Source organism: Prenolepis imparis, unplaced genomic scaffold (assembly GCF_030444845.1).
Source record: "Prenolepis imparis isolate NDT839.2.m4 unplaced genomic scaffold, iyPreImpa1.0 SCAF_7, whole genome shotgun sequence".
NCBI classification, from domain to species: domain Eukaryota; kingdom Metazoa; phylum Arthropoda; class Insecta; order Hymenoptera; family Formicidae; genus Prenolepis; species Prenolepis imparis.
In genome coordinates, this window is record NW_028141165.1 from 14,150,133 (window position 1) to 14,170,201 (window position 20,069).

The 20,069-nt window shown below is 28.1% G+C and overlaps 4 protein-coding genes across 7 annotated transcripts; 1 reads left to right on the forward strand and 3 right to left on the reverse strand.

Moving 5' to 3' along the window:
• The first annotated feature begins 294 nt into the window (after positions 1 to 294).
• On the forward strand, positions 295 to 7,111 carry Ova (ovaries absent). Of its 3 annotated transcripts, XM_083041441.1 has the most exons (8): positions 295 to 1,107; positions 1,198 to 1,260; positions 2,020 to 2,291; positions 2,459 to 2,599; positions 2,715 to 2,912; positions 3,044 to 3,226; positions 3,319 to 3,814; positions 4,716 to 7,111. In XM_083041441.1, exons 3-8 carry the CDS (start codon positions 2,046 to 2,048, stop codon positions 5,336 to 5,338), a joined length of 1,887 nt encoding a protein of 628 aa, XP_082897567.1. In that variant the 5' UTR covers positions 295 to 1,107; positions 1,198 to 1,260; positions 2,020 to 2,045; the 3' UTR covers positions 5,339 to 7,111. The 3 variants fall into 3 exon arrangements, with proteins under 3 accessions (XP_082897567.1, XP_082897568.1, XP_082897566.1); XM_083041442.1 differs by lacking the exon at positions 1,198 to 1,260 and having other exon boundaries at positions 295 to 1,111; XM_083041440.1 differs by lacking the exon at positions 1,198 to 1,260.
• On the reverse strand, positions 6,359 to 10,094 carry Pig-t (phosphatidylinositol glycan anchor biosynthesis class T). Its single transcript, XM_083041443.1, has 8 exons — positions 9,734 to 10,094; positions 9,036 to 9,213; positions 8,597 to 8,831; positions 8,351 to 8,518; positions 7,978 to 8,272; positions 7,224 to 7,376; positions 6,765 to 7,011; positions 6,359 to 6,636 (listed from the first exon to the last, which is right to left on the reverse strand). Exons 1-8 carry the CDS (start codon positions 9,909 to 9,911, stop codon positions 6,381 to 6,383), a joined length of 1,710 nt encoding a protein of 569 aa, XP_082897569.1. The 5' UTR covers positions 9,912 to 10,094; the 3' UTR covers positions 6,359 to 6,380.
• Positions 10,095 to 10,304: 210 nt separating this feature from the next.
• Eef1delta (elongation factor 1-delta) lies at positions 10,305 to 19,978 on the reverse strand. Of its 2 annotated transcripts, XM_083041444.1 has the most exons (9): positions 19,790 to 19,978; positions 17,644 to 17,791; positions 16,246 to 16,692; positions 13,875 to 13,982; positions 12,904 to 12,997; positions 11,914 to 12,146; positions 11,527 to 11,596; positions 11,338 to 11,463; positions 10,305 to 10,700 (listed from the first exon to the last, which is right to left on the reverse strand). In XM_083041444.1, exons 2-9 carry the CDS (start codon positions 17,749 to 17,751, stop codon positions 10,546 to 10,548), a joined length of 1,341 nt encoding a protein of 446 aa, XP_082897570.1. In that variant the 5' UTR covers positions 17,752 to 17,791; positions 19,790 to 19,978; the 3' UTR covers positions 10,305 to 10,545. The 2 variants fall into 2 exon arrangements, with proteins under 2 accessions (XP_082897570.1, XP_082897571.1); XM_083041445.1 differs by lacking the exon at positions 16,246 to 16,692 and having other exon boundaries at positions 19,790 to 19,947.
• On the reverse strand, positions 17,823 to 19,204 carry Snm1 (DNA cross-link repair protein snm1). The gene has a single exon (XM_083041446.1). It carries the CDS (start codon positions 19,184 to 19,186, stop codon positions 18,035 to 18,037), a length of 1,152 nt encoding a protein of 383 aa, XP_082897572.1. The 5' UTR covers positions 19,187 to 19,204; the 3' UTR covers positions 17,823 to 18,034.
• Positions 19,979 to 20,069: the final 91 nt, after the last annotated feature.

Below are 20,069 nucleotides of genomic sequence, written 5' to 3' on the forward strand. Positions count from 1 at the left end.
TGAACAATTTTTTTTTTTCAGTTTCATTTCAAGGCCCCCTCTTTGTCCAGGGCCCTGGGCCTGTGCCCCTGTTGCCCCTGCCTAGTTACGGCACTGCACGTCACCTAGCGATTTTGAAAAGCATCATTTGCGAAAATAGCGGACATATGGACAAATTTTCATATTTCTCAAATTGTCAAGGCTAGAATTTGACAGATGAAAAAGAAAAAAAAAAAAGCAAAATTGTATTTAAAAATATAAAAAGTACATTTTTAATTTTCTCAAGTACAGCGCATGCGCATCGCAAAGTTGCTTTTCGACATCGCACGCCATTTTTTTCTGTGCTTTCCGTTCGTTTTTTTATCGTCACGAAAATTTGATTTACATTAGAGCGTCGCAATAGTTATCCAATTTCCGTCGATCTTCGAGGACGAAATTTCGTTACAGGCGAATCTCGACTCGAAATTCTATAGGAGGCGGGAAAGGAAGCAGACGGGGTCGACGTGACGTGTCGCCATCTCAGGTTCTTCGGCTTTGACACGGCCAAGTGCGGAAGAGAAGCAACTGTCAAGTCGATCGGCGGAAACTTGGCGGATCGTGGAACTTAATTTCCAGGAATTCCGCTCGCAATCGCGATCCATTTCCGACCGAACGTGTTTGTCTCGCGAGTGTCTGTCGGTCGCCATCGACCTCCCCACTGCAGAGAAAAGCTCTCCCGCGCTGTTTGGGTGGCAACCAATTGTGTTGGACGTGCGAGTTGCATCCAAGTGTCACGAAAGAGTTGACTTCCTCGTCGAACAGGAAATATCCGTTTTCGGAGAAAAAAATAATAGGACGCAGCGCCAAGTTCCTGAGAACGAGGATAACTCTCAGGGAAAAGAGTTTAGTTTGATACGGAGTAAACCCAACATATATATATATATATATATATATATATATATATATATATATATATATATATATATACATATATTATATATATATATATTGACTTTGTTGAGTTTATATTCTGACGGCAAAGATGCGTAAAAATTATTCCCATGTTCGTTCATTACAAGGGATACATAATAATTGTTACGTATGAAGTCCTTCCTGTGCGTGTGTCTATAAAAGTTACGAATTTGATTAGTAAGTAAGTTTTCTAAATTCTTTTTGATTAAAAAAAAAAAAAAAAAAAAGCATGTGCGATGTGAAAAGTTTCTAAAATAATATAAGCAGCAGGTTGAGAAGAAAGGAAGAACAGAGATATTGAAACATACGATATTATTGCACAAAACAATTGTGAGTTTGAGAGTCGAAGCTTACGATTAAACTATGTATTATCACGTTCTTGAGTTACATTCTGTACAATTCGTGGATAGTAAAGAGATTCGGAAAAAATTTTATATATATATATATATATATATATATATATATACATACAAAAGACAATATTGCTAATTTGTAATTGGTTTCATGGATATTCTTAGGCCCTGCGCAGAATACAGAAAATATTAGGAATTAGAATTATTTTAAAATAATAAAATCGAAAAAACTCTGATATAAAAATATAAATTCAAATATAAATATATTATACCCGAATTTGTATTTTTATATCAGAGTTTTTTTCGATTTGATTATCTTAAAATAATTCTTATTCCTAATATTTAATATTTATTCCTAATATTTTCTCTATTGTGCGCAGGGCCTTATGCTTCACATTTGTCGCCATTACTGCACTTGCTGTAAAACATGTATTTTTAGTTTTATATAGAAAAGCACTCACACAAATGAGATTAAGTGTCGCTTGTTAATTGCTTATTCATAAGATTGTTTCTATAAAGGATAATTTTAATTATATATATATATATATATTTTAGAAAAGGCGAATTTTTGCAAAACATTAAACATTGATGAAATAGTTTAAAAACATTACTTTTTTAGCATTACAGTTGTTACACTATATGTTTTTATATGATTGAGACAAATTATATCAAATTGTTTATAAATTTAAGGGAGTTTTAACAGAATAAAAAATAATCTGTACACAAAACATTGTAGGGCCTTTCACGCAACGGATATCTTAAATGGGAAATAAAATTGATGATTTTGGAAATATGAGGCTATCAGCTACGCAAGAGAGAGATAGAAATGATTTAAGAAAACTGCCTCAAACTCAAGTTTCTAATGACGAGATTACAATGAATGATACTACTAATGATAAATATCTAGAAGATAAGAGCACTTTAACAAGAGAAGAGGGTTCCATGGTATCCAATCTTCCTCTCTTATTCGCCAATGGATATCCTACATCTTTGGAGAAAATCACAATGGTATATACAATTTAATTTAATTTTTCTTTTCTGATAAATCTATAAATTTGAATTATTTTACAATAATTTGTAAATGAATAGTTACAAACAAATAAAACTACATGCATGATGACTTAAATTCTATTTATGAATCCATACATAATATATTGATGAATATTATCCCGCAGGTACAACTGGAACGCTTTATATTGTTTATGGTTCACTGTTCATTAGGCCACGATACCACTAAGGTTATCGACAGACCTAAGTGGTGGCCTCAGGACGTTAAGTTTTCAAGTCCACTAATAAGACCTAAAAAGATAAATGATGTAAATAGTTTTTTATTATTTAATAATATCTATATATCTTTTATAGACTATGAAATATATTATAAAATTACAAGCTATTTTTTTCAAAAGTACTGATCCGAGAATGTCATTTCAGAACTGGATGGCAAATCTGAAGAAATTGGTTTTTCGATGTTACACATATCACAGAAGTGAATATTTGTTACGTTTTTGCTCTTATTTAGCACAATATCCTCATGAAGAATTAGAATACGTTAATAATTGGGACTCGACAACTAGTCTATATCACAAAAGTACAGGAAAGCTACTAGTGACCTTTCGTAATGAAAATATGGTCTGTATGTGTCTGTGTTCTAAACTCTAAAATATAAAACAATAGTAAGATTCTAGAAATCTTTACTGTACTTTTATATATCTGTCGTTCTTTTTGATTCAATCGAATAAGAAAGTTTTCTGCATCTACAGTATTATGACAAAAAAAATGATAGTCCACGAAGAACATTATTATCTCATAATGCATCTTCGTCGGGTTACGGAAACAAGACTAAACAACAACAACAAGTTCCCATGATAGTTCAACCACCATGCGATGATATTTATTTGTGCGACAATTGCGATGCCGAATTCATAGGTCTCGCGAAAATGAAGGTATCAGAGATTTATCATAGCTCATTTCTTAAATCAAACACGCTATGTGATAAAATGCTTAATATACTTTTCTTATTTGTCAAATTATTTAGGAACATGAAAAGATATGTTGCGAACATGGTGGCAGTGGTTCGCGCTCATCCACACCAGATCTATCCATAGTCGAACCTGAACTGCAACAGGATCAATTTCTGGAATATTTCCAATTATCCTCAAATAAGACTGAAGCTAAATCGATTTGTGAAAATAATGCGAGTGTTCCTGATAATGGCATTGTTAGACGAACTTCTCGGCGTGTTAGGAGTTCCTTTAGCTTCGCAAGATATGCCACTATCCCGTTCTCATCGCCTGCCGGTATAATGCTAGCAAAAAAATTGAAAGCGATGACCGAGGAGACGCAACAAGAACGATTGGAGAGACTCGAGAGGCACGTCATTGCGCCTGTATTGAACGATTCGTGCAGACCAAAATGGCTAGACACAGAAGTGAATTGTGATAGATGGATAATAACATACAAACAAAATCGGGATAAACTGGCAAATGATTATGTGCATCAATATAAATTTGTGAATACTTTTAAAAAGCCAAGTATGTATTTTACTGTACTAGATACTATATATTTCAATGTCCACTATTTATATCTTTTTTGCCATTTATCAAAGTTATGAAAATTAAGTTGAAGAAACTTCCATATATTCTTTGTCCTGCTTTTGTCTATTTTTTTTTTATTGCTCTTTTATTATTTTATATTTGAAATGAAAGAAAGGAGTGAAACAAATGATCATGTATGTGTATAATTTCAGCTATTAATGTTGATTCTTTGTTGATTATTTTGTAGTATTTATAACAAAATATTATATACTTGATTCATCTCATAAATAATTTAGATATTTTTAATATTATAGAATAGTGATGATGTAAAAGATACATTAATTTTCATTCAATCAAATATATGTTAACAAATAAATATGAAAACTAAAGCATTGAATAAAGAAGCTATACTATTGTAAAACAATTATAAATTATAAAAATTGATTGAGAGATGAAAGAAATAAAAAATCGAAGTGACATCATCACTAAATTTGTTATACATTATACATATTATATACGTTACACATATTAGAGTTTTGCTATACATTAGACAGATTATTTTAAATTATTTGTTTGATATAAGTACACAAAATGTGATGAATAGAAGGAATAGATAGTATTATATTTAAATATATATATATTTATATATGTATATTTTAATTTTATTTTTCCTAACTAATTATTTCTTGTTTTATGCTGCTTTTCCACTACTTTCTTTGCACGACTATATGATCATACATGTCCATAATTTTATTTGTAAATGTAGATTATATATACTATATTCCTTCTACTCATCACATTTTGTGTACTTATATAAAAGTTACCATAGTTGATATAGTATATTAGATCTATCAGAGAAATTTTTTTTAAAAGCTTATACAATTTATGTTCTCTTTAGTGCTGAGCATACAATCACAATTGCTGTATGCCACATGTCGACCTATTTATGTTGTTCTTACTCGCCTGAGTGAAAAACAAATTGACGAACTAAAAAAGGATTCCTCAAAATATCAGTGTCCTCAGAAGAGCATTAATGTGCGGAAAGTTTTATTAATGAGAAGAGTGGGACCAGCTTGCAAAACAAAACCGAAGAAGGCAACTTGTGAACAAAATGCATGTGTATCTTCGAAACGTAAAGCATTAGGAAATGAATTAGATCCGATCATTGTAGAAGATAAAGATGCTGATATTAGTGCAACAACAGAAGCTAAGGAGACTTTAATCGCGTTTACTACCGTAAAATCACCTTTGGATAATGTGGAGACTACAAAGTCAATCAAGGAGAGAAAATGTCCGAGTACAATAATGCTAGTTGATCTTTGTTCATCCGACGAGGAAGAAAACGATCCAAGTAATCGAGCGCCTTGCGACGAAAACACAGATCCCTTGACTGCTGCGGATTCACCAATCGCAAAGTCTCTTTTGCGTAAATTGACCCGGAAACAGACTTTACGCGAAACTTTGCATTTACCACGTACCCTCAATAGACTGGTTATCGATCAACGTGTGGAACGAAGATAAGAATGAGAATAAATACTATCCGTTTATAATAAACGGACGCGTATGCTTTTTTTCTCCGATCATGGCACTTTAAATAAATTCATATACAATAAGTTATTATTGAGTTAAAATTAATAGTTTATCCGGCTTTTGTATGTGTTACATTTCTTACATATTTATTATTTTATTAATTGATTAATTAATAATTGAATAATTCATACTGAATTATCACATAGCAATTATAATTTCGCTATATTATTTAAGGGAAACGTCTGCTTTAGAGAACCAAAAAATAGATTGTTTTTTGAGAATTTTTTGAAAAACTTTACAACGAATTATTCTGAAACTTAGGCATTTATTATTAAATATTTACATTTTTTTTCTACAGTCCATATTTTTAACTAAAAAATTTTTGTTGTATTTATAAATATTTAATAATAAATGCCTAAAAGTTTCAGAATGATCCGCTGTGCAGTTTTATAAAAAAATTTCAAAAAACATCTTATTTTTTGTATTCTAAAGCAGGCGTCTCTTTAGGAATAAAAATTGAATTACATCATGAATGGAATGGATCAATTGATCAAGAGCTATATAAAGTTCAAAAATATACAATATAAAATTTGTAGAATATATAGGAACTTGTCACATATACAAAATGTATGAAGATATAGTTAATTATATATATAAGTACATGTATTATTATAATTTTTAATATAAAGTAAGTTTTGATTTTTAAAGTAGATGTATCTTCAATCGAAGCTTGTATATATAAAGTTCAGAACAGTATGTGCTTGTATATATTTTTTTCCACAGTAAATATTACGAAACTTTCTAATATTTACAAGATTATTGTTTGGAAATTAATTAGCAATTTTCTATTGCTTTATATAGCGTATAAAACAATATTTCTCGCTAGGCAAAAAGTTCAAAGATTATTTTTAATTTGTGAAATCACACATATAAGAGAAATTCTTGCACATCTCTTAAAGTAAAACTTATTTAATAAACAAAGAACACATGAATATATTTATTTAAATGAGAAATGCACTTTACATAATTTATTTTATTCTTGTTTTCTTTTTATTCTAAATATTCTTTCTAAGAAGAAGGAAAACAATTTACTTTTCCAATCCTTCTCAATACGCTTTAAGACCAATCTTTTCGTAGAAATATTGTGAAGCGGGCCAAATGCCAATGCGACAGCCGTACATGCAAGACATATAACATTGTAAGGCATACTGAAGTCTGGAGTCGGAAGACTGATGAGCAAGGACTCTGTTCGTAATTGTACTAAATAGTCGTCCCTCGAAGCGTTAAAGCTGCAAGTGTAATTCAACATGAGTTACTTATACAGTTTATCCTGTTTATGACGAAAAAAAAATTATTCGCACGTTTTTGTTTATTAATTATTGACAGGCAGAGAAATTGTTAAAATAAAAAGGCAAACCTTGAAGTGATTGTACTTCCATCGAGCGGCAGAGCGGTGTAATTTCTAGCTATGGGTAACAAAGCCGTAATTATGGCTGGTCCCATGTAAAAACCGTGATTAGCGTCTGGTGGATATTCCTGCCATTTAAGAAATAAATAATCTATATCGATAGTGATTTTCGTCACCGAATACGGAGGTAGGCGCAAGATCAATTCTAAGTAATACGGACTTTTTCTTTCCTTTCCAGGTAAATAACGCTGCGCCACTGTAATGTACAATATTATGAATAAATACTACAAATGTATGTATCGATATTTAACTATGTTGTAGAGTTTTCATATAATAAAGTTTCTTTTGTACTTGTATTTGTACTTTACTGGATTGTTTGTATTGTGTATATATATATATAGACTGTGAATGAATAGATATAATAGTCAACTTTAGATTATCTTATGTTTTTTATTTTATTCTACTTACATGGACGAACTTGTTGTCCCTTTTGAGTTATTGTAACAGAGTGTAAGTAAACTAACAAGTACCATGGAATATTTTCTAATAAGATCACGTCTAATGTCTGCCAGTGATTGTTATATAATTTAGTCACTAAACTGCCTCTTTCTTGACCATATCCTAAAAAATAAAAATTATGCAATTTTATTAATATGTGTATGCTGTGTATAAATTTATTGAGCCTTTTAAAATGGATGATTTTCCTGTTATAATATTCTAAGGATATAAATTCAACAATCACTGAAAATATCGCTTATTTATAAGAAGAAAAAATAATGCAATTTATAAATATTGAATTGATTGATAATATTCCAAATCTTTGAGAAAAAATAACTAGAGTTTTGTACAACTTTGGATGTCTTGATGAGAAATTCAAATTAGTATGAGATGTTTAAATCCGAAATGAGATATTCCACCTACATTCAAATTAACAGTAGTTACTTTAAAAGTAGACAAATACTTATTATAAAATAGAAATAAAATCTTGTTTTGATATTTTAGTTATTTTTCATTCTAAAGCTACTATTATACTTCACATAATAGTAAGCAACCTGTGTATTAATGTATTCATCTATATAACATTTAATTAATAAATTTGATTTTTTAAATTATAATTTTTCAACTAGACATAATAAATACATAAATACACAAAAAAGAAAATATTTAGGTATAAATATTATAAATATAATTATAAAATTCTTTTTTAAAATGAAATACATACCAATAATATATCTATTTGCATAGAGGATTGAAGGATAATTTATAGTATTAGTTGGTACATTATGCATAGCAGCAATATTAAATATTCCTGTACTAGAATGGGCTCTGACATCATATACCGCTATTGTACTCTGCTGTCCTCCACGTAAGCTAATAATTTTTGCACTCGGTGGTGGTGTTAATTCATATACATGATTCGTATTATTACTCGATATATCGACATATATGTTACTTAATGTTGCAAGTGGACATGCACCTTGAAGCCCCATTCCAAAAAATTTTCGTATTGACCAATCCTATGTAAATTAAAAATATTAATAATCAAGAATAGTGCATAAATTAATAATGATTTTATATACATCAATTTTATTTACCTGATTCATGTCTGTCGTTATATCATATATTAAAGAGACAGTCTGTCGCAGCTCTAAAGAAGTACTTGTGCAAGTTGTATCACGACATATTGATCGAAAATGTATACCAATGGAGTGATAATTTGTATTATGAATAGGTGCAGAATTTAACAATGTTGCTAGACCTCTCTAGAGAAAAAGTTAATTAGTCGCTACAATGACTCAATGTAAATATAACGATATATGTGGCTTACAGTTTGTGAATACCTTGGAATCACATGGCAACAATTTTTTAAATGGTGTTAGATTTTCAGTACAAACTATCTCCTTTGGTAGCGATGAATAACGCAAGTAACTAGCATTTATTACTTCATCCATGACTAATCCAGTGCGACGAAAGGTAAACTCTGGTGACATACTATTAGATATATCAATAAAATTTAGAGATGCGCAAAGTAATCCAGCTAAAGCATTTGTCAGACCTTTCCATTCTTGGTCTACGCTGTAAAATATTTATATATGTTTTAATTTTTTTAAATTGTTATTCTGTATCCAATTGATCAAAAATTAAAGTTACAGCAATTCAAAAAATTTAATTTCTGGTTCCAAAGATTCAATTGCTCTATTATACGATGTACATATAAATGTTTATATACAATATTTGATATTATATATAAATTGTTTGATATTGCTGATTGTTTCTTACTTTGTTACATTTCTATTAAACCAGGCAGTAATTTCAGCACCGGGTCCAGCGTCATGAAATGGATATCCCCATTTTTGATAATTCCATAAGCCTTCTGTTAAAGTAACATGTAACTCGTCGATATTATGACGAGCTATGATTTCACCCAATCCTCTCGGAAAGAGATGCGAATGTTGTACTAAAAAAATTTCGTTTTATACATATTTATGTGAATATATACCAGGTGTCCCATTTTAAAGGACCCACTCAAATATCTCGTTGTCAGAAACACTGCGTTAAATCGAAAAATGTTTCCTACAAAAGTTGTAGGGTTTCGAGGGGGACATAACATATTCATTTGACCTTGGGCGGCATCTCCAAGGTCAAGTGAAGGTGAGAATTTGAAGGTGAGAAGGTGAATTTTGAAGAAAATAAAAAAATGTTTCAGATAAAAGTTGTTCAAATTAATTAGTAGAAAAAGATGTTATAATAAAAAATATGGGTTTCCATTTAAAAAATTTATTCTCACCTTCACTTGACCTTGGAGACGCCGCCCAAGGTCATATGAATATTACTATGTTATCTCCCCCTCGAAACCCTACAACTTTTGTAGGAAACATTTTTTGATTTAACGCAGTGTTTCTGAGATATTGGAGTGGGTCCTTTAAAATGGGACACCCGGTATATTTCAACTTACTGCTCAAGTATTAATAACTTACGCGTTTCTATATGTTTATCCGTCTTCCATATCGTCGTAAATTGAAAATAAGCATAAATGTGATTACTTGGTAAAGGTTTCAACATTAATTCCTCGTCGAAGAAATCATTGTATGCATTATTACACGTTATTACACCAATCAAACCGATAAACAATACTAGTACGTGCCAAGTTAGCATATTATTTTAAGATAAATTGCACTGATTAGATATAATTTCGTTAATTAATCAATTAATTAATATAACTCTTCATGAGAGATAAATATTTATTATTTATATTTAATATATATATATATGCATTGTTGACATGTACAAATGTTTATGACACATGAAGCGTTCGCGGATTCTGCTTAACGCATAGACTTTTATATTACTAGATTGCTAACTCCTACGAAGTGCACGACCCTTTTTTATCTTATTCACGCATGTGCAGATAATAATCGAATACGATTGGTTAATTTCTCACGGCAGGGCTTACATCTATTGAAGATCCGCCCCAACACATATTTTTCGGTAGCATTTAAAAAAGCTAGCAGTCTAGGACAGAAGGACATATTACAATGCAATATGCAATGCTTTTTATTTGATTTATTTATTTAATTAAATCTGTTTTATTTTGTTTAACTTTTAAATAGCTAAATTGTAATATCGAGTTTTTTCTTAGAATATATATCATTATCTTTCCAACAATATAGCGAGAATTGTGAATGTAAAACAATTTTCAATAAATACTACTAATGGAATGCAGAAATGGCACATAAACTTATGCTTATTTTCAATATTGCCGTACACTTTATAAATTAGCTCATTTTTTTTACACTTTATTGAAAGCCGCAATATCGACGCTTTGCACGTAATCTTCGTGTTCCTGGATTTGTTCCACCAACCAATCCACCGACACTTTGTCATCTTCCACGACACAAGAAATTTGTAGCTTATGAATTCCAAAGGCGAGCGGCACGAGTTTAGCTAAAAAAAAAAAAAAAAAAAAAAAAAGATAAATGAATGTATCAAGTGTATTCATGGATATAAACACATTCGCACGCAGTATTGTGCTTAGATGATTTTAAAATTAGCTAGATAAAGATGAGATAAAAATATGTAAATTCATCTTAGATAAGGTGAAGATGATTTTGTTTTAAATATATCTAGATAAAAGATAAAATTATATGACGATTCATCTAAATAACTTCCAGATAATATTATTTTTAAAATCGCTTATGTAAACAGTTAAAAAATGTAAATAAATAAAAATGTAATGTAAAATAAAAAAAATGGAAATTATAAAAGAGATATAAAAATATATTCATAGTTTTTTATTTATAAGTTTTTATCGTTTACTGCTCAAGTTCTACTATACTTAAAATATTTTCATGTGCTATGAAACTCTAAATTAAATTATCTGAATATTATTTTAGATAATTTAGTAAAGATAACACTTTTTTTTTTAGCTAAGATGCAGATATAGATAATACATTTTTTAATTATCTATATAAAGATAAGATAACGCCAAAATTTCATCTAGATGATCATCTATATAATTTTATTTAGATAACAGCAAACACTGTTCGCACGTAATATTAAAAAGAATTATTAAAAAACTTACAAGCACCCCAAAGGAGGCCATCAGTTTCGATTTTCCGTACTGCAATTTCCATTTCTTTCATGTCCGTCTCATCATCCCACGGTTTGACATCCAAAATAATGTTTGATTTAGCTATTAAAGCTGGTTCTGTAATATAAAAATCAATAATGTATTTTTTTTTTTTACTGATTTGCATACTGATTTACATACTTTTGGATTTCTTAGCAGTGTATTCGGCAAGTCGTTCTTCTCTAATTTTAGCAGCTTCTGTGTCCTCTCCCTATAAACATACAATAAAAATTTCAACAATAATAATTTAATCTTATATTACTTTTATTTTCATCAAGATCGATTTTATTATAAAAATAATGTCCATTTTAAATATTGCTCTTATTGACATATTTTATACTTCTTATAAATGTCACAATTTTTATTTACATAAATATATATTTGGACACCTCCCAGCATTTGCGTTTAATATAAAATATCAACATATCCAATTATTTATGTAGATTATATAAAATTAAACTTAAATATTCGTCTTAAATAAAGAAATCAATTAGCACTATTTTTTTTACACTATTTTCGTCTACTTACCTCTGAATCTGAACCGAACAGATCAACATCATCATCATCATCATCATCTTTTTCTTTGCTTTGCTTCTGATGTTTGTCATGCTCTGATTCCTGCTCTGATTCTTTGGGTTTTGCAGGACAAACTGCTAAGTAGGGCATGCGTACCTCAAGTCTTTCCACACGTTGCTCCAATGTTTCAAAACTTTTTACATGTTGCATCAATTTTTCAAAAGAACTCTTCAGATCTTGAATGGCTATTAAAAAATATAAAATATATATATTTAAAGATTTTTTTCAAGTCTTTTACATTCTTTAAATTATATATCTACCATTATCCATAATATTTAAAATTGTTTATTGATTAGGAAATATCATGGCAATTTATTGAAATATTTTGCATTAATTTATTTTATATGCATATCTTTATATATTTACTTCAAAATATAACTATGTAATGTAACGTAATTTAAAAATGTATAACAGTTGCAGTTGAAATTCACATTAATTTTCATTCACATTAATATTTGAAAGTGTTTTTTTTTAATACAGAGTTATTTAAAATAATTCATTCGAATTAATTTTAAATAATTTTTAATAATTTCAACTAATAAAAATAAATATATGTATATCTCTCTCTATTATAAATTTGCTGCAAATCACAATAGACTTTTTATAAGACTTCACAACAAAGAAATGTTTATAGCTTGGTAAAAAAATATTTTTGAATATAGAATAAGTTTTTATTTTTAATTGTGAATAAATTTATGAATGAATTTATGTTTAGCTACTTATTTTTAGATATCTCATATAGAAATAAAAAATGAATATTATGCAAAAAATCAAAGAATATAATAAATATAATAAATATTGATAAATATAATAAATATTAATATATCAATAAATTATGTTAAATTGTAACTTGAGCATCTTTCGTTATTTTTAGTTACAGTTAATATTATTTTTATATAAATGTAACGCTTTTTGATCATTATAATGTTATAGTATACATACTATTTCGCAGATCCTGATTTTCTTTTTCAAGTTTGACAACACGAGGTGTAACATCTTGATTTGCAATATGAGCAAGCACTGCAATATCGTCCATCTAAAAAATATAATTCAATATTTTCAAAATTATGCACCAAGTCTAATATAATAACTATAATCAGTGTAACAAAACACAGACACACACAAGTAAAATGTTAATGTTTTTGTTTAATTATGTCGTTAATTTTAGCCATAGGCTTCGTAACATACAATAAAATTTAATATATATATATATATATATATATATATATTTCATAATAATCAAAATAAAGTTTTATATATATATATATATATATATATATTTATATATTTCTGCTACATGTTTTTGCCAGCAGAAAGACTACAGATTGAAGACACGCCTATTATACCAGATAATGATAGCAAAATGTGTTAGTAGAAATGTTACAAAACCTGCTGACATAATTTGACAGCAGGTCAGTAGCAGAAAACCGAGAAGGATTTGCATAGAATTATTATTGCGGAGTGGCAGCAGAAATCGAGCAAAGTTGTGCACGCATAATCTGATGGCAAATTGACAGCAGGATCTGCATTTTTCAATTATTTAACTGGAAATACTTAATGTAATCGATAATCTCTCGTTTAATGTTTATTATGCAATGTACTGTCTCACAATCTCTGTCAGAAATAAATATAAAGTCTGCAATCTCTAACTAATGAGTACTACATACTTTTAAAAATTGGCATCACCTTTTATATATGTATATGTATATAATTATAAATGTTATTTTATGTAATCTTTTATGTAAGATCTTCTTTCATTTAATTGACAACATCAGTTTTATATTTTAAGATGTTTAAAAAGCGATGAGGAACAATGCAAAAATGAATTTTGATACTAACATCGAGTATCATCGATTAATTCAATAAGCTATAAAAATTACATAAAAAGTAAGCTAGAACAGTGCAGTACTCACACACTGTAAAGACTGTTTAATATGCTGCCGAGCCTTGGCGACCTCATTGGCTAAACTTCCAACAGCAGGCAAGATTGGGCAAGTAGATTGTTGAACTCCCTGCGTCCACTGAGATTAAAGAATAAGCTCTAACACCACAGATTGATTACATCAAAATAATCACATGCTATATCTTTACTGATGTTTAACATTAACATTAACAAAACTGCAGATGCAAATATATATAAATGCAATTACGCAAATAAATATTGAAAATATCTCTTGCTTTTTCAAAATGTTCTTTCATTTCTCCTTTTAAATAATATTTAGAATAATGCAATTAAAAATTAATAATAGTATATTGATATAACAAAGCATTCCGTTTAAGATAAAAATATTTATTAATTTTATCACGCATATATATGCAAAAGAATAAATGCTTGCTTAAATAGCGAAGCTATTATAATATAATTGGATGATTTTAATTTAATAATTATTCTTTCGTTAAGCATCGCAGAAAAAAATTATTCAGGACACTTCGATTCATTATTTATTTCAAGAATAGCGCTATGTATAATTCATGGGTACGTAAATTACAATACATTTTGTGTGTATAAAATTAATTTTTGTTTTAATATCTTTTAAATGTTAATTTTATATTTCTAATTTATTCTTAATAGTAAGCAATATATTAAAGCTTAAAGTTTGTATAACATGTTTTCGGGCGTTTTTAAATATTTTTTATTTTCAAGTCCTTCTTGAAAAATGTAGTTTCAAAGTTGCATAACTCAGTTAAAAAAATTAACAGGAAAATTTAAAAAAAAAAGCATTTTGTAAATACCAATTGTTTAAAATTTTTCGACATTTGTTGTATAGAAAAATTGCAGAGTATCAAAAGTATATAATTTTAAAAAACAAAACAATGTATTTTTTTAGAGTACAGAATTGGAAAATTTAAAAATTTTCAAAAATAGTTAAAGATAATTAAAATATAAATTTCAAGTTTTAAGATGCTTTTTTAATTCTTTGTTTGTGATGATTTTTGGCCGAGGGGCAACGATTAAAATATATACAATTTTTAACGTTTGAAGTGTTTCCAATTTTCTGTTTAGTGTATATTTATAATTTTATCTTTCATTATAAGTGAATTTAATTTAATTTTATCTTAAAAAACATTTCTTATATGTAATTATTTTAAATAATTATATGTTTAATATACAATATATAATATATATAATAGTTATATGTTTAATAAATATCTAATATTTTATAAACAAATATTTTAATATATATGAGACAAGAGATTTCACGTCTCTTGTTACATTCTTTGACAAAATTTTAGAATACTATGGCAGCTGTTACATATATCATGCATATATACATATGTACATGCCAATGTTCATCTACATACACGTATTCTATTATCTCGAGTGATGCAAACGCAACATAAGAAACAAAATCGCTTTATATATATTGTATTTGCATACGTGTAAAACTGAAGGACGATTAAATTAAATATATATAAAAAATGTTACTTTTTATGAAACAAATTTTGAAATTTCTGTATTAATTGCATTAAATTTTATTGGAACCGATCACAATCGAAAACTTGCATCGATATTGGGTGTTTTTCATCAATAGAACACAGTTATATATATTATCATATAATAGTGTTAAACAATGTCATTGACATCATATTAAATTATGGCATAAGTTTTTTTAACGTGACAACTCATCGTATTCGATAATATTAATTAATAAAAAAATACACTAAAAAGTCTCTTTTTGATTCCTAAATTAATAAATATTTGTAAATCTTGGTTAATCGTAAGATTTAATTTTTTTTCTCAAAATGTAGAACACACGTAATGGATTATATAATTATTTTATATTATTTTGTATTAAATAAAAACTTTCTATATTATTTCTATATCAATAATCATTATCATAAGACAAAGTCAATGATATATGGCTCATTAAAAATTATTAAGAACCATTTAAATTTGAAAAAAATAAACATATCAATTTTGCAATTCTTATGATAAATTTTTTGACAATAAAATATCGTACGAGAAAAATTTATTATATATTTTCGATTATTTTTAATTTTTATATGAAAAATCTTTTTAGTTATATATTACGTTTTTCAATCTACTATGTATAATATTGTTATATAAAGGACCCTCAATACAAAATAAAAAATATAAAATAGAACAAAGAAACAAAAATGCCATTCTTTTGATTAAAAAATATAATAATAAATATTTTTTTCTGTGTGAGAAAGAAAAAAAGAACAGGCGTAGAAAAATAAAATTAACGTCAGCCGAACATACAATTATCTCTATATCGATATATACTAAATAGTAAATCGATAAAAATTATGCACATGTACCTGATCAGAAAATTGTTCTTTATTCCTTGTGAATGGCATTGCAGTTTCTTTATTTCCCCCGACATCGTTTTCTTTACCTCCCCTATTTTTATTTTTCGTATCTTCTTTGTTCTTTTTTTCTTTAGCTTCTTTCGCATTATACTTTATAGAATTCTCGTTCGAAGAAATTCTCTCTTTTTCTTTCGCGTTATCGGATTTATCGCTTGTTTTTATATTTTCCTTATTCTGCATATTACATACATCTATAGTTTGTTTATTAGCTTTTATATTTCTTCTTTGACACATAGAACGTTTCATGTTTAACTCGTTCTCGACAGCTAGCTTGTTGTCTTTGTATTTTTCAGCCTTAGACTTCAATGTGTTAGTATTGATTAAATCTTGGCACTTATCAGTTATAGAATTGTCAACCTTAAGTATGCAGGCTCCCGCAATCTTATGAAACATTACCTTGAAATATATTTCAAGCTATGCAGATATAGACTAGTATAAATAGTATAAGAAATAAAAATAATATCTTTTTTTATGCAATCAATATATATACAAAATACTTATTATTACGTATAGTTATATTATAATTAAATATTTATGTAATATGTGTAATATTTAAATAGATTGCCATGTAATTATTATATATTATATAATTTTATAATGCTTGTGAACTGCTAAACTCAAAAAAATATGAAAGAAACCTGTATATGTATATCAAAAGGCTACCATTATCTATTATTATTATTTTATCATCTGATTTTATATTAGAAACATGTAGAAGTTTGTAAGATGTGGACTCAGAGAAGCACTTAACATTCTCACTGTATAGAATTTCTGCTGACAAGCACAAATAAAAGCATGAAGAGGCAAAAAAGATAATTTTGTTAATACCAGATATTCCCGCGTGTGTTAGAAATGTGAATATGTTAGATAGTAATACAAGTATGCTGCAAATGTAAGAGAATGACAAATGCTATAATACTAGTTATAAATATTGTATTTGGACTAGTAAATCTAAAAGTAAATTTACTTGATAAATTATATAAGTGTATTTAAAAAAAAAATAAAATTGTCAAAAAGTTTTAAATTTGTAATTATCAAAGAATTTGAAAAATTATAATATTTGAATTTTACCAAATAACATAGATATGTACATGCATATATATCATTTAGTAAATTCAGTGTTTCTTCAAATTTATCTTTATATGTAACTATAATTTCAGATAATTACACTAAGGCTTGTATTTATATATGTATGTTTTGAGAATGTGTATATATACATGTATATATATATATATATATATATATATATATATATATATACAACATTTAAATATTTTTACTTTATCTGACTTTTTATCATAACTCTATTTAATTGAGAAATAGATAATGAGTATAACAATTTCTTACCTTATTCATTTTTTCAAAATATTGTCGTTCTGCTTTGTCGTAAGATGGCTTATCAAACCATATCTTTTCCTTAGCGAGTGCAGCAGTTGCCAATGTAACAGTTGCCATCGTTTTGATTTAGTTTTGAGAAGTAAAACACTATAAATTTCTGCAAAAAAAGATAAAAAAAAGCATTAAAAAAAAAAAAGAATCCAATTTGCATAACAAAAATATTCTTTAAACTATATTCTTTTTACACTGTATTTAAGAATCAATTTAAAAGAGAATAAAAATATAAATTAGTAAAAATGTTCATATATATTTATTATATAAAAATACAAAATTATTTGAATATAATAAAACAATATATCACCTTGTGATTACATAGAATCATTAAAAATTAACACAATCATCAGAGAAAATTATTAGAGTAATAATTCATAAGCCACGGTTTATTTATAACTTGATGCTTGAGGACTTCTAATGTATATTTTTTAATCGCATCGTTTTTATTTGTTTTAATTTCATCTAACAAATGATATATCATATGTTTCAATTCTTCTGGACAAACACAGGCATGTATTTCTTTTGGATTGAAATATTGTATAAATTTCTTAAGCTCGTCATAAGATGCATGTGCAGAATAACATACATTAAATGTCCTTTCCCTAGTATCATCCCACTCTCCGATTACACTTGTATCTTTTCCCTTCCACTTAAATACAGATGGTACAATAGTTAGAATGTTCTCTTCTAAAACTTCACTACGGCACTTCAAACCTGAACGATCACGTTTATTCATACAAGCATGTATACGTGTAGACTTTGAATCACGCGTAATATGATGTTTTACGTCTTTGATACAACAATAGTTTTCGTACACGCGATCCTTAACATGAATAGGTGTTTTCAAAGATTTCGATAACTCTATATAGAGAAACTCAGAGCCATACAAAGCGGAACATTCTAAAACCACAACATTTCTTGGACTTTTTTCTAGCCATTCCTTGACAACTTTACACATCATACTTATACCCTCTTCTCTTGTTGGTAAAAAAGCAAAATTAGAATCCAAGAATGTTGTATCTAAATACATTTTTGTTAGCTCCTTTGGAAACATATTTAAATTTTTGTACAAATGTAATGGCGCTATCTTTTTATAATCTATTGGATTAATTCTGAAATCTCCAGTGTATAATACTAGTTTATCCATCTGTTCAAACAGAAACATTACAGAGCCAGGACAATGTCCAGCAGAAATACATGTTACAAAAAGAATGTCATTTACAAGGACTTTCTTATCAACAGCAATATCTTTTACGCAGCTTTCAATTATATTACGAATACCCCAATATTTAGTTTTTAAAAAAACTTTACTAATATGACTGCAATAAAGATATTTATTGCATCGTTGCAAATGTTGGAAAAATGTAATATCCAAGCCTTTCATATGATCAGTGTGAAAATGACTAAGAAAATATGTAGAGGAATTCGAATTCTCTCCATTAAAACGATCCACTGAGATGCCTGGTATTTCTTCGATAAGTCCGAGAAATGTTGACATTCTGATGCATAAAATGAATCCCTGTAATGAAGAATCCAGGCATCAACCAATCTTATGCAAGCGTGTTATATGAATCTACATTTATCATATTTAATTATTTATATTTCTACAAAATATTTCTCCGAGAGAAACTACTTTAACGTATTCTTATTTATTTGTATATTTTAATACATATTAAAAGATGAGATTAAAGATCAAAATTTAACCCAACTGAATTAAAGGAGATCACAGATTTATTTGTCCCTATTTTTAATGATCCCTAATGACAAGATGATGATTGATGAGGAATTTGACCATTAAAAAAAAGAGATAAAATTTAGGCAGCTGTAACTTCGTTTAAAAAATAAATTTAAATGCAAAAAAGTTTCAGAACTTAAAATCTTTATATATATAAAATTCTATAGCCACTCGCTTAATTAAAATAATAAATTGGTAACTTAAATTCAACAAATCGTGCATAATACTTCATCTCAATTTGTGCCACGTGCATATTGATCGGCAAGTTTACAGTTAATATTTCTGAATTTATATATTTTTTATAGCGAATATTGAGAACACAAACTGAAGAAAGATTGGATACGAATGAAATATTTTTCGACATACCTCAAATTGGCGCAATAATCCGTTCGACGTTGTCGAATATAGGAAGGAAAATGTCGACAAGTGTGCAGATGGAAAACGAAAAGGTGCTTCTTGACCTTAGAACATATATATAAATGGAAGGGGAATAGCGGTCTAAAACATGTCCCAAGGAAGTGAGACAGAAAATATGGTTGCCTCTCTCTCGTCGCTTATTGCTCGAAAGTGCGCATGCGCGGCTACTTAAGCACGAGAGCAGTGTGTCAATTTCAGGTCCTGTCCGCGTGCCGCGGGGGGAGGTGGT

Bases quoted from the DNA above. Each gene is read 5' to 3' on its own strand.
- Pig-t (XM_083041443.1), bottom strand. From the start codon at position 9,911: ATGCTAACTTGGCACGTACTAGTATTGTTTATCGGTTTGATTGGTGTA. The intron at 8,832-9,035 runs GTAAGAAACAAT...AATATTTTACAG, and splicing joins TTTAATAGAAATGTAACAAA to CGTAGACCAAGAATGGAAAG. The intron at 7,377-7,977 runs GTATGTATTTCA...TTTATTTTTTAG, and splicing joins TGCAAATAGATATATTATTG to GATATGGTCAAGAAAGAGGC.
- Snm1 (XM_083041446.1), bottom strand. From the start codon at position 19,186: ATGTCAACATTTCTCGGACTTATCGAAGAAATACCAGGCATCTCAGTG.
- Eef1delta (XM_083041444.1), bottom strand. From the start codon at position 17,751: ATGGCAACTGTTACATTGGCAACTGCTGCACTCGCTAAGGAAAAGATA. The intron at 12,147-12,903 runs GTATGTATACTA...ATTTTTTAATAG, and splicing joins AAATCAGGATCTGCGAAATA to CCATTCAAGATCTGAAGAGT. The intron at 11,597-11,913 runs GTAAGTAGACGA...GTATGTTTATAG, and splicing joins TGTTCGGTTCAGATTCAGAG to GGAGAGGACACAGAAGCTGC.
- Ova (XM_083041442.1), top strand. From the start codon at position 2,046: ATGGGAAATAAAATTGATGATTTTGGAAATATGAGGCTATCAGCTACG. The intron at 2,913-3,043 runs GTCTGTATGTGT...CTGCATCTACAG, and splicing joins CCTTTCGTAATGAAAATATG to TATTATGACAAAAAAAATGA. The intron at 3,227-3,318 runs GTATCAGAGATT...CAAATTATTTAG, and splicing joins TAGGTCTCGCGAAAATGAAG to GAACATGAAAAGATATGTTG.